General features: G+C 41.9%; 1 protein-coding gene across 7 annotated transcripts in view; it reads right to left on the reverse strand.

Moving 5' to 3' along the window:
- LOC129137475 (uncharacterized) overlaps positions 1-14,073 on the reverse strand; it is a 168,199-nt gene that overhangs the window by 150,004 nt on the left and 4,122 nt on the right. For 6 of the 7 annotated variants that reach the window (XM_054669583.2, XM_063797462.1, XM_054669580.2 and 3 more), the window contains exon 3: positions 5,107-5,171. The exons of the other annotated variant lie outside the window; for it this stretch is intronic. In XM_054669583.2, the coding sequence (XP_054525558.1) occupies positions 5,107-5,171 (65 nt within the window). The remainder of the gene's footprint in view (positions 1-5,106; positions 5,172-14,073) is intronic. 7 annotated transcript variants of the gene reach the window in all.

Raw genomic sequence — 14,073 nt, forward strand, 5'->3', positions numbered from 1 at the left:
GAAGTCATCTGCCCAGTGGCCTCTGAGTGAGCAAGGTCCTGTGAAATAGATCCTGCTCAAACTTGTTTTTAGTACCAGGAGACTAGAAGTGAATACAGGGAGAGCTGACCTTTGTACGGGTCCTTTATAGAACTGTTGTTCATCCAGATCTGATCTCGCACAAAGTCACTGGTTGGCCCCAGATAAGACATTCAACCTCTCTTTTGCATGAAGAACACCTGACTTTATTATCTTAAAATGACGAGAGTTGGTGATCTCTCACACTTGTGAGAACTGAGAGAGGGGATCTGCTTAAGGACCCCAGGGAGGTCTTATGAGGCTCTCCACTTCCTGGAGAATGAAGGTAACAAACCTGTAGGAGCCTTGAAGGAGGTGTGGAGACAAAAACACATCAACAGAAGACTTATCACAATGCTATTGGGAGTCTTTGGATTTTCCTTAAAAGAGAATTTAGTTCTCTGGCTGAGGGGTACACATTTTCCCCCTTTATGGGCAGATATATAGAAGAATGTAGCACAGAAGCCAGCTCTAAGTAGAAAGCAAAGACGGGAAAACCAAGAAAGCAGAGTTTATGAGCTAGACATGGCATTGGGGGTATGGTGAGAATCAGATAGCAAGATGGCAGACCAGGAAGTGTCCATTTCAAGAAGGTTTTCCAAGGCATTCACAATGCGCACTGGACTAATTTCATACAGCCTCTTTACTGTGGGGTTTCTTTTCTCAGTTGTATTCTGATGCCCATGTGTTAGGTCTTTGAGTTTTATGGGTATGGTCTTCTGTTCCTCGTATTTGACTGGTGAGCTCTGATCACCTGTGTTGTCTGCCCCATTGCAGCTCTGCAATGAAGGAGGGAGGGAGCCAGGGATAGCATGGGCATGAAGGAGCAGGGGACAATTGCTTGGATGACAACTGCAGAAGGAATGAAAGTAGAGCAAGGGTCACATAAAGCCTTTGTGATGGCCCCTTCAAAACCAGCTAATGTCAACTTTGTCAGTGTCACCCACTTAGACTAGGGACACTCCTCATAATCAGGATATCGTTTAAATACATTGGACATCATGTGCTGAGAAGCTTGTCATTCGCTGTCTCCATCAGAAAAATCATTGTCCTTTCCAATATAATAATACTTGATTTCAGGCAAAATACTAGGTACTTTCCATGTACTATTTAACATTTCCCTGACATGCTCTTTCAAAGAAGCTCAGTAAACAACCCAGTAATTTGGCCAATGCTCTCCTGGATGATCTGGCTTTGTGTCTGTTTACAAAGATACTGGATAAGGCTAATATGTACATTGTTTAAACTAAGGTCAGATTTGCAAAGGACCTTGATATTCTAATGCTTGTGTTCTATACTTTTGTCACTCAAGATGACTTCATATTCTAAGGCTAAAAGGAGGTATCAAGCCTGACAGGATGATCTCTGTAGAGTTCAAATAAATTGGTGAAAGAAAAAATAATTGTGATCCTCTCTGATTTAGCTGTGTTTAGTTTCATATAACCTTGCTATCTCCCTTAAGCTTAGGGGTGTTCCAGAACAGTTTTCAAAGCATGGTTTTTGTCAGCCTTACCAGGTCGAGGTCTTTGAGTGTGAGACTCTGTAAATCTAAACTTTTAACAAACACTCCCAGGAACACCTACTCACAGAAAAGTTTTAAAATCACTGTTCAGGAGGATAACATCTTAAACTGCAGAACAAAGGGTCTCTTCCTCCTGCTTTCCCTCCTTCCCTCCTTCTCTCCCTCCCTCCTTCTCTCCCTCCCTCCCTCCTTTTCTCCTTCCTTTCCTCCCTCTTTCTCTTTCCCTCTCTTCTTCTTTTTCCTGTACCAGGCTTTTTTTTTCTTTTAAGTTTTAATCACTTCTTCTTTTCTCCCATATTTTCTGCCAAAGTTTACTCTTGTCCACATGCCAGTGACAACCAAGATAAGTACAATGAAATCAAATGTATTTAGGTAGTTAGATTTAATTACATGATGAAAAATGAATTCACCAGGCTTTCTTTCAGGAAGAACAAGTTATTTAGAAAACTTTCTTGGCAAGTACTTAGGATATGAGCTGAGGCCTCTAGGGGCTTGATATGAACAGCAAGGCTCTGTAGGGGGCAGACAGGAATGTGTTTATTGCTCCTGAGCTGAGGAGGAGAGATAGGGAGGTTGAGGCCCAGGAAGTGGGAGAGGACCAGAAACATCAACTGGGAGGGGCTTATAAACCACAATGTGGCTATTCCCAGCACTCTCTCAAAATTTAAATAAAGTATATCAAAAGGCTTATAAGATCTACATTAGTGGAGATTTTGAGTCATGCAATGAAAGCTGAATTTTGTATCCAGGTTGGTAGGAGAGAAAAAGAAAATTCAGGGAGGCACAAAGAAGCAAGCGGGAGTGAACCTCAGGAACCCAGGGATTTCTGGGAAATCCCGGGGAGGGCTTCAGCTTGCTTGCCCCAAGCCATGAAATTGGGGTCTAAGCCAAGTTGAAAGATCTCTTAGGAATTGAGTGGCTGCATAATTTGTCAGAAAATCAGGACACTTTTGAGAGTTAAAGGGCACGTTTGAAATAATCATTTAAGGACAATAGGCATACACAGGGGAAAATGGCCATTCCCTCTAGAAAGGCCTTTGATATTTTGGGTTCATAGGAAAAAGGAGAGAAAAGGTTTGTGGAGGTGATTTTGAAGGTTTCTCCTAGACTGGGCTCAGGCTGGTAGGGACAGAGGTGAAGTGAAAGCAATTCGACAGGAGCTGGAGAAGCTCAGGAAATGAATCACAGATGTCTCCACTTCTGTGAGAAGATTAATTTTCATGTGCTTAGGTAAAAGATGACAGCAAATTAAGTTTTGATAGGAGTTGAAAGATACCCAGGTAAAGAATCTACAATGAACTCAAACAAATTTACAAGAAAAAACAAACAACCCCATCAAAAAGTGGGCAAAGGATATGAACAGACACTTCTCAAAAGAAGACATTTATGCAGCCAGAAGACACATGAAAAAATGCTCATCATCACTGGCCATCAGAGAAAAGCAAATCAAAACCACAATGAGATACCACCTCACACCAGTTAGAATGGCAATCATTAAAAAGTCAGGAAACAACAGGTGCCGGAGAGGATGTGGAGAAATAGGAACACTTTTACACTGTTGGTGGGACTGTAAACTAGTTCAACCATTGTGGAAGTCAGTGTGGCGATTCCTCAGGGATCTAGAACTAGAAATACCATTTGACCCAGCCATCCCATTACTGGGTATATACCCAAAGGACTATAAATCATGCTTCTATAAAGACACATGCACACGTATGTTTATTGCGGCACTATTCACAATAGCAAAGACTTGGAACCAACCCAAATGTCCAACAATGATAGACTGGATTAAGAAAATGTGGCACATATACACCATGAAATACTATGCAGCCATAAAAAATGATGAGTTTATGTCCTTTGTAGGGACATGGATGAAATTGGAAATCATCATTCTCAGTAAACTATCGCAGGGACAAAAAACCAAACACCGCATGTTCTCACTCATAGATGGGAATTGAACAATGAGAACACATGGACACAGGAAGGGGAACATCACACTCTGGGGACTGTTGTGCGGTGGGGTGCGGGGGGAGGGATAGCATTAGGAGATATACCTAATGCTAAATGACGAGTTAATGGGTGCAGCACACCAGCATGGCACATGTATACATATGTAACTAACCTGCACATTGTGCACATGTACCCTAAAACTTAAAGTATAATAATAATAAAAAATAAAAATTAAAAAAAAAGATACCCAGGTAAATTACCAAAACTGATAAAATAAAGGAAAAAAAGGACAAAAGAAAGAAGGAAGAAGGGAGTAAGAAAATAAGGACAAAAGAAAGAAGGAAGAAGGGAGTAAGAAAAGAAGGAAAAAAGAAATGAAGGGAGGAAGGCAGGAAGAGAAGGAAGGAGGGAGAGAGGGAGGAAGGAAGGAAGGAGGGAAGGAAGGAGGGAGGGAAGGAAGGAAGGAAGGAAGGAAGGAAGGAAGGAAGGAAGGAAGTAAGGAAGGAAGGGTAGTTTGAGGCTGTTTGTTCCTGGCTGTTTTTCTGGGTAAACTGACCACAGAATTCAAAACTTTGATTTGAGTGATGCATCACAGAACTAAGACATGGCTGTCAAACAACTGCTCAACTAAATGGTATGCAGTGTGGTAACGTGAAAAGAGATGAGGCTTTGAAATCAGCGAAACCTACCCTGCAATCCCAGGGAAACAAGACGGTAGCAAAACAGAGTTGACTGCATGGAAGAACAGTTTCTCAAGGCGAGTCACAGTTTCTAAAAACACCCTCTCCTTTTGCTTTCTACTACAAATCCATTTTTTAAAAACCCTGTCTATTGTTGCATCATGTAAAGACAGTCAAACAATATCACAAAATTTTCAGGATTTCTTTGTAATGGGTTTCCTTCCACTGTAAGCTTTATGGCACATAAAGATTTCAGTGTAGGGGTTACAGAGGTTTCTAAGAAATAGACAGTTATTCTCCAAGTAGCTGAAACTGAAGTTCAAGGGAAGATCCTGTGATCTCTTGGTAGGAGAGATGGCACAGATACTGAAGATGCTATATACAGAAAATCATCACCAATAACATCAAAAAACCCAAAGCATTCAAGCAGGAAAGACATATCAAATGTCACAGGAGAGAATGTTCCAGGCTTGAGAGGTTGATTTGCAGTTGGACTTCTCACACGGGCAAGTTGATGGAGCACTTTCCTGGGGTACGTTTATCTGGACTAACACAGGGAAGGCAGCTGGTCTAAATTAGATCACATGTGCAGAGGCCTTGCAATGGCGTGTACATATGAGGGGGAGGTGGGGAACCATGCGATGGGTAAATCAAGTGAAGACAGGGCCAACGGCCACAGTGGGTCACTACCGAGCAGGGTAACCACTTGTTGAAGCCACCAGACTTGAGCAACAGTGGTGTATATGTGTCAGGACTAAAACTACCTTTCAAGTCCTTGCCTAGGTCTTGTCAAAGCTGGAAGCTCTATCATTTCAGATCTGCAAGCAGTTTTCTGCTAAAAACATGACTACCCCTTTAGGGACACAGTACCCTATTTTCTTGTCTGAGAAAAATTACCTGGATAGGCCCTTTGGTGGTGCACATAGGAAAAACCAGCATTGTCCAGGGTCCTTGGGGAAAACCTGTAAGGAGTCATGAAATTGAATACACATTTTTAGAAGTTTGGTAACTTAAAATGGAATGTTTGGCTGAGCCATAGCTCTGTTTTCATTATCAATATTTTGTGGTGGAACAGAAGTGGAATTTTTTTTTTTCCATTGAGATTCCATTTGCACTGTGCCTGTGAACCAGGGCTTGTCCTTGGTGGTATTAGTGTGTTTCTGTTATAATGTATAAGGCAGAAGATGGCTGGTGAATGCTCCTGTCATCTTGAAAAGGCATGGTGAAAAACAGAAAGTAGACCATCCTGGTCAAAGACCACCCTAAACCATTGTGTTGATAATCTATGGGCAGAGTTCTTGAACATTTAACGGCTCAGACTTGGAGAACTGCCTGGATGTCAGACAAGTGCATTCTGACCACCTATTTAGCGTTATGTGTGTATGTGTGGGTGGCAGGTGTGGATGATGGGGGAGGAGATGTGTTTTCTTGAAGACAATGGAAATCCCCATTGTCTATCATCCAGGATTGACGTCAATACTAGGACAGAGATAGAAAGCTGGCCTTAAACATGATGCAGGAAGCACAGTTCCCTGCCTCTGCATCCCATGGTGAGTAGGCATGGACTCTGGGACTAAGACATGCTTGAGATTATTTCCTAGAGAGAGAAGCTGCTCTCCCTGCATGGAGAAGTTTAGAATGCACAGAGCGAGGCAGCTCTGTGAAGACCTCATGAGGAAGGGTCTAGGCCTAGGGTGGGGGTGTTCTAAACAGGCTCACCGTTAGTTGCAAAAATGGATAGGTTCTTGTTTCCTTTCATTTACAGCCCCAGATACAGTCAAATATTCCTAAAAACAAAACGCAACTCAACCAAGCAACATCAACAGCAAAGTTCTAACTTTATGCGGAGGAGGCTTTGAATGGAAGGGAGGGCAGCTCCCCAAAACCTAACCCCAGAGTTCAGCCTCGTGGGATGAGCACCCACCTGAGAAGGGTGAGCAGAGGTCTCAGCAGAGTGTGAGAGAAAGGAGGACGGGGCAGGAGCCACACAGATGCCAGAGAAGGTTTAGGGCACCGCCACTTTCGACATACTAAGGAAGAGAGAGAACCTAGCAAGCGTGGGGAGCTACAGCAGCCCGGCAGGCGAGGTGTTGTCACTCACATCCAGTTTCTAGCTCGGTGACCTCCTTTGGACTTCTAAGTTGGTGCAGTTAATGCAACATACAAATTACAGCAACAACCATCGTGATGATGTAAAATAATGATATGATAACAGTAATACCATGATTGCCGTCTTTAAAACAAAAAACAAAAGACGTGCTGCTCATAAAATCTTGAACAATTGTAAAATGCTTTTCTCACTCTTCCCCTCCTATCCTTCTGAGCTGACTGCTCCCTGTAAATGAGTCATTTCAATAGGAATGTTAATGTATTTGACATGTGTCAACATCACCCTGAAAAAAAGAAGATGTTGGATTGTTTTACTGGCACACACAGTGCAAAGAGAACTGACAATGTGTGTATTTGTCTGGGCCTTACACTTATGAGGCATATATAAATCTAACATCTCACGGAATCTTTCCGTCAGCCCAGGAGTCCACTCACCACCTACGTTCCTGCTGTCTCTCCTTAGAGTTAAAAATGTGCTCTTCATAGACTTGGTGTTCCTTCTTAAATCAGAAACATTGATGGAGGCTTTACTGTATGCACTAGGTATTGACAATATGAGAATAAAGGACCTACCACAACATGTGAAGATAGTAATATAGAGACAACACATACTAATGCACTTGAAAATGTACTTTGCTTGGCTGGGCGCAGTGGCTCACGTCTGTAATCCCAGCACTTTGGGAGGCTAAGGCGGGTGGATCACGAGGTCAGGAGTTCAAGACCAGCCTGGCCAAGATAGTGAAACCACGTCTCTACTAAAAATACAAAAATTAGTCAGGCGTGGTAGCGGGCACCTATAATTCCAGCTACTCAGGGGGCTGAGGCAGGAGAATTGCTTGAACCTGGGAGGCGGACGTTGCAGTGAGCTGAGATCGTGCCACTGCACTCCACCCTGGGCGACAGAGTGAGACTCCATCTCAAAAAAAAAAAAAAAGAAAAAAAAGAAAAAAATGTACTTTGCTCTTTGGTAACTGATTTTAGGTAACGAGTATAAAAATTACATATAATGGCACTGGTCGTATCTGTGTGCTGGCTGTATACTGACTATTTTTAGACCTATTCCTTGGGAAAACTGAATCCTGAAAACTATATTTCCCCCATTCCTTTAGGAACTGGCTCCTGATTGGCTTTAGCCAATGGGAACCACTGGTTGCAGTGGGAATGCGAGAGAAAAAGAGTAGTCATGATATTTTTCCTTTTCTTGTTATGCTCTGATCAGCATCTCCAGCAAATGCTTGTCTCTCCTCCAGAATTCCAGCTCCACCCAGAAAGCCTCTATCATCCAAGCTGCTGCCACACAGCTCTGGCTTTTGAGTTTTGAGGAAGACACATCCTTTTGTCTCTCCAGCCCTAGGAGAATCTAGCTGCTGCAAATCCGTGGGTTGCTTCCTCATACCCTTTAATGTCTTTGTACCTTATGATATGGTTTCCCATATTGAATGTTTGCCATTGAGCTCCTAGGCTTTGATTCTTCTTCTGGCTGGAACATAACTAATCTAGAATATCTAGAACATTCCAAACAGCAATACGCATGTAGGAGTGAAATGTCAGTGTGCTGTTATCTAACTGGCTGGTGCCTTTTCAGTTTGTTTCCTGCTGGCCTGAAAAACATTCTGAAAATTGCATGGACCCATACGTATTGTTCCACTCAAGCTTTCTGGGTGTGAGTTTTCTGATAATATTGTCGGCATATGTATGAGTGATCCTTGATATAAACAAAAAATAAATCAACTGAGGGATATACAGTCTGAAGGTTGGAGGTAGCTGAGAAAAAGCTTTCCAGATGACTCTGAACTTAGGTGGGGAGAAGCTTGTTGAAACCAAAAAGAGATGGCAAATCTCAGTAGAGTAATTGGCTTCTCTCTCAGATCACCCCCACGGGCTTTATCTAGCTGGGGTATTTTTTTCTTCCTTTATAAAACAGGCTGTTTTGCTCCCAAGTCACATGGAAGCTTGGTAAGATGCTTGGATTTCACGTTCCCTTGTTCACCAGACTTGTTATATTTGAGAGAGAATTTGGTCTTGTCCTTGAGGACTTTGCTATAGAAGACATGAGGCCTGGCTTTTCTGGAACTTCCAGACAAGTTGCACAAAGGCAGTAATGACTCCCAGGTTGAAAGGATAGGAGGCTGCAGGTCTCAGTGCTGGGTGCCCAGGACACACACACACACAGTCTACTGTGCTCAAAGAAACAGTAAGGTGAAATCAATCAAGGCTTCATGGTGAAGACTTGAGTTTGTCAGGTGCTAGCAGGAGTGAGACAGACTCAAACTTGGCCAAGAAAATTAGCAATGGGCGTACCTCATAAAACATTTAAGTTCAGGCTCATCTCAATTAAGCCTCCCAGAGCCTCAGGTGTTTGTCCAAAGCTTACCTGGGCCTGAACTCCTGGAACCAAGCAAGTTTGCTGGGGCCTGCAAGAACATGCTTCCCCATGAGAAACTTGGCAATAAGAACCCCCTCTCCTCATTCTCATACCCAGTCTGAAAAGAACCATGTGAAAACTATGAAAAGCAGGTTTCAAACATTTCTAAGCTATGAAAAATTTGGATTTAATTTTAACCAGCTATATCCAAGTCTGATGTAAAAACTCAAAAGTTATCTCTCTGTCCCAGGTGAAGCTGTTACTTCTACAATATGGAATCATAATCTCTCCTTTAGACAAACAATCAGTGATGGGCATTGCCTAAAATGTTGTCCTGTCTTTCCTGAACTCTGGGCTGAAAACTGGATTGGTGTAAGCTAGATTTGGGGGTCAGATCCGGTCAAATGAAGTTAGTTTCCTCTTACTTCCTATAGTCATTAAAAGTCTTTATCTAATATTTTAATAACAATGATAATGAAAATAATTATTGACATTAATGGAACCCTTACTCTATGCTGGGCATCACGCTAAGCATTTTACAAGTGATTATCTCGTTTCATCCTACACTTTGGGTGGGTACTGTGATTATCTACCTACATGGTAGAGACAAGAGAAACAGGTTCTGGGAAGCTACATTACTTGTCTGAATTCTCTCAGTTATTAAATGGCAGGAATTAAACTTGGGTCTGTGGTTCCAGAGCTCATGCTTCTAAGCACTTCGCTGGGTGAATCTCTGTTGAGATACTTTTCATAAGAAGGAACAAAGCTATCTAAATAAATTATTCTGTTAATAAGATAATGGGCATGAAAATGCTGCGAGAACTGCAAAGTCTCATAAAGGTTAAGAATTAATTATTACAAGGAAATTCTATAGCGTGGGAGGAACACCAGAAAAGGGAAAGCAGAAAGAATATTGATCAAGAAATTAAAAGACCCGTATCTCAGAAGCATATCAGTGTAATGATTATGAATTTATAAAACTTAAGTATTCAAGGCCTGCGAGGAAGAAATATGGTGAAACAGAGAAAAAGATTAATTTGTGGGGAGCTATGAAAATGAAGATAAATCTTTTCTTTCTTTGATTCTGATTTCATTGAGATCATTTGTACAAATCTTGAAACCAAAGCACAGCCTGTATGAACCCATGTTGAACCCTGGACTTTCAGGACTACTGTATGGCTAACCACAGCCCTGCAAGGCCAGGCTCAGCATGTCACAGTTTTGCCACTGAACAAGAATCTTTCGAAGGATCGCAAACACTACATGGAAAATGACTGTATTCTTTCTGCAAGGCCACTCTCTTAGACATCACCCTAACAAAAACAATTATGGGTTGGAAGAGGAGAAAGGATGCAAAGTTTGTGCCTTGACCTAAAAAAGGTCATGAGCACCTCTACCGATTCTTGGAAACATTAGTTGCAGTGGATCTCAAATTCTACTGCGCAAAAGAACGACCTGGTGACCCTCTAAAAGTGTAGATTCTCTGGTTTCACCCCTAGACCTTGTGACTCAGATGTCCAGTGAGGCCAGGAACTCCTCATTGTTAACCTGTGCCCTATTTTAACAAGCCCTGCTGGGAGTCGGGATGTTGGGGGTCCGCACACCACACTGAAATAGAGGAATTCCCTGCTCAAAGATCCCTTTATGACCTGATTACAATCTGCAATGAGATTATAGAATCATTAAATCATGATTAAGCCAATGTGGAGATTGATATGTGTTGTATGAAACTATTACTGATTGGGTTTGTTCTTAGAAAACTAGACTTCCAGAACAGTGGCCAGAGTGAATTTGGGGCACACCCTATACCCAGCCCTGTGCGAGAACTTTTATCTATAGTCTCATTTCATACTTAAAATAACTTAGGGAGATTAGTGTTACTTTGCAGGTGAGGGAACTAAGGATTAGGACAGCAGTTAAAATACCTTCAATGAGGTCACATGGCTAAGAAGTACTGAAATCAGGATTCTAAATCAACATATATATTTGACCCTTTTCAGTATACCATGCAACATCTAAACTCCTGCCTTCAAGCAAAATGTGTCACGGGTCGATTGTGATTGGAGCAACGGTCATTCAGGGGAGAACTTGGACATTGTGGATGAATTGACTAAATTCACATTGCCACAGTCAGCCCTTGGTACCTACTGGTCTTACGTTGGGAATTTATATCCTAAGGACTTAGTCTTTTTCCTAGTGGAATCGCAGGGTTCAGAGCTTCTACTCTGGGGTCATCGATCCTATCTTTCTACTGCTGGGGTAGCCTCTTACTCTACTTTCCCATTTGGGACTGAAACTAATGGCTGTCATTAAGCAGCCCCCATGACAAAGGATAAGCTTAATATATCCTGTATCCTGGTCTCGACTTGTCATAGTTATAAAAATGGGGAAAGCTTAGCCTTCCTGCAATTACAATTATTCTTCTAAAATATTTTAAGAATATTTAATTTTTATGATGACAAAAAGAGCAAAGAGTGAAATATAGCAAATAAACCACTAAATACATAGTAGTCAAGTGGTGAACATTGGTGTGCAGAGGAATAAGCAGGGCAAGAAAGATAAGGAGGGGAGAAAAACTAATGTGTATGTAATATATATATTAGTTATACACACATACTTATCAATCCATATTAATATGTAGATACTTTAGAAAACATTGAACACCGTTTAAAAATATTACCCCTAGTTCTGCTACATACAGATAAACACTGTTAACAGTTTGACCTATTTCCTTTTGGGTTTTTTTTTCCCTATATTAAATTGGGATTATATCCAATTCGCTTTCATAAGGTAAGCTGCATTTTTTACTTAGCATGTCATAATCATTCTTCTATGTCATTAACATTGCTTTGAAAACATAATTTTATATTTAAAGGTTTGCTAAGTACCATTGTAGGAAGGCACTGAAATTGATTAAGTAATTTCCTCTGTTGTGGGACATTTAGATTATTTCTCATTTTTTCACCCACATAAATATCCCATGGATGTACTTTCTTACGTATAAATCTTTATGTGTATATCTAAACATTTTCTTGGAATAAATCTGTGTTTTTGAGTCTGTTCCCCCAGGCTCTTGATGTATGTTGCCAAATTACCCCCCAGAAACAGGGTGAAAACTCCACAATTCAGTGATCTTGCCACTCCAGGGCTAGTAGATGCTTTTACAAGCTCTCTAAAGAGTTCTGTTCTGGGCTTTCATTGAACTGATCCAATCTGGTCTAGTTCTCCCAGGTCCATGAATACTTACGTGCCACTTTCCAGTGTGATGCTCTGAAATGACCCTTCCCATCCACACCCTGGAGTGGAATATCTCTTCCCACAGGGGTGCCTTTCTCAGAGTCTGGAGGGGCAACCTTAGTCCCTTCCCCTACGTTTTGCTTGAGTGAGTCATAATCTATTCCTGGCCTCTCAGGGCCCCCCTCCAGGATGCTGTAATCACAGCACTAACCTGTGTTCACATTTCCCATTATTGAGCAGAAATCCCCCTGTGCCTCCACACAGCCTGGCTGCTTCCTAATGGCCCCAGCTCCCAACTTCTAATAGCCCCATCCTCATTTCTCCCAAGAGCCAGCTTTTTTTGCTAGTGTTTTAAGAATCCTGATCCAGACGAAAATCCTCCCATGATGTCCATCTGGTCAAATTGAAGGTGATGTAAGCAATGAGACAGAGAGACGGGTGTGTCTGCATCGATAGGACAGAGGAACCTCCCAGGACCATCCATCTTCTGTCTCCTCCAGTGACATCCAACTGCCCCCCTCCTAGTCTGGGATTTGGGGATGACAGACAACATCCCTAATTGCCAGTGCCACACTATAGAGATGGGGTGGATGTTGGGCTCTGAGCATAGCCCACGCTTCCAGCCCTGACAACAACTTCCTGGAGATGCTGCTTCTTTCTTCATGTGCAAATCCTACTCAGAAAGTGGATGTTCCCCTTTGCACTTGATCATGTGGGAGATTTAACCCTTGGAGGAAATGGTAGCAGGGACAGCAGAGATTTTTGTGGATGTGGATCTGTTCCAGGTTTAGAGCTGTTTGTCCTATCTCAAGGAGAAGGCCCTCATCCACTCCTGACCTCAACTGCAGCTTCCTCAAAATGGATAAAATGCTGTGCTGATGTAAAGAATGGTGATCAGAAGTGATTACAAAGCATGCTGCAAGCACAAACATAATGATTGTTTTAAAAAAGGAAAATGTTATCAGCACTGGACAATGCCAGCATCTCCTCTTTTTTTTTTTTTTTTTTTGGTTCCTATGAAGCCACCTGGGGATCAAGTTTTCCATTTCTCCTTTCCTTGATTAGCATGGGATAAGGTTCACATGCTTCCATGACCAGCTGCCAAGTACATGGGTTTTATGTTAGGCACCTATTTCTGGGAAGAGATGGGTGGATAGTCAGGGAGAGAAAGTAGAAAAAAAGGTTTTCAGTTGCAGACTCAAGAAGTTATCTCTGAACTTCGATGTAATAATTAACCAGTAATTAAATTATTAAAACAAAAATAGCCGTCTCTCCAAATCCCCAAGGAATTGCTAAAGAGTAAACTAGAGCTCTTGGAATGACAATAACACAAAATGGCAGCAGGAAGCTCCAGATAGGTAAGGGTTGGGAAAGCTGCCTGCTGAAACTCCTGCTCACCTGGATGTTGAACTGCTTCTAGCACTCCTGCCTCAGTCAGGTTAAGGAGAAAGTCATGTGTTAGCTCAAAAAATCTGATGATGTTCTTACTTGGTTCCAGTAATTCTGATAGGGGCTGGAAGTTCAGAGGTGAGTAAGCTAGAAAAGTTCCTCGTTTCATGGAACTTTCATTCTAATGCAGTAAAGGAAGATCATCAACTGGTAAACAAGCCAACAGACACAATAACCTCACAGCCTGATAGGTACTTGAAAAAAATTAGTAAAGGTCATAAAATGTCAATGTTGTTAGCAACGGACTGAGATTAAAGTCTGCTTCTCTGTCTTCCATTCCATTCTCAGGAACTAAAGATAAATTTTTGAAGGGAAAATCTGATTATGCATAATCATTGGACTTTGGCATTTCACTACTGGCCCTTTAAATATTATCTTTTTTCCTCCACAAAACTGCACATGTCATGAAAGTGGAGACGGGGCTGCTTTTTCACTTCACCCCCTCACTGTTGCACTTCACCCCCTCACTGTTGCACATAGTGGGAGCTCAGTAAATATTTGCTGGATGGATGGATGAATTAAGAGAGGTTCTATTTGGTAGTGGTGGAGGGGACTGCTGTGATTGATACTTAAGACAGGTGCAATCCAATTGGTATCTATCAAGGGAGCACCCAACTGGAGAAGCAACATGAAGCAGAACATAGGTTGCCGGTGGAGTTAGGAAACTGACTCTAGGTTTGGCTCATCATTGGCTCCGAATATGT

This window comes from Pan troglodytes, chromosome 18, assembly GCF_028858775.2.
Source record: "Pan troglodytes isolate AG18354 chromosome 18, NHGRI_mPanTro3-v2.0_pri, whole genome shotgun sequence".
NCBI classification, from domain to species: domain Eukaryota; kingdom Metazoa; phylum Chordata; class Mammalia; order Primates; family Hominidae; genus Pan; species Pan troglodytes.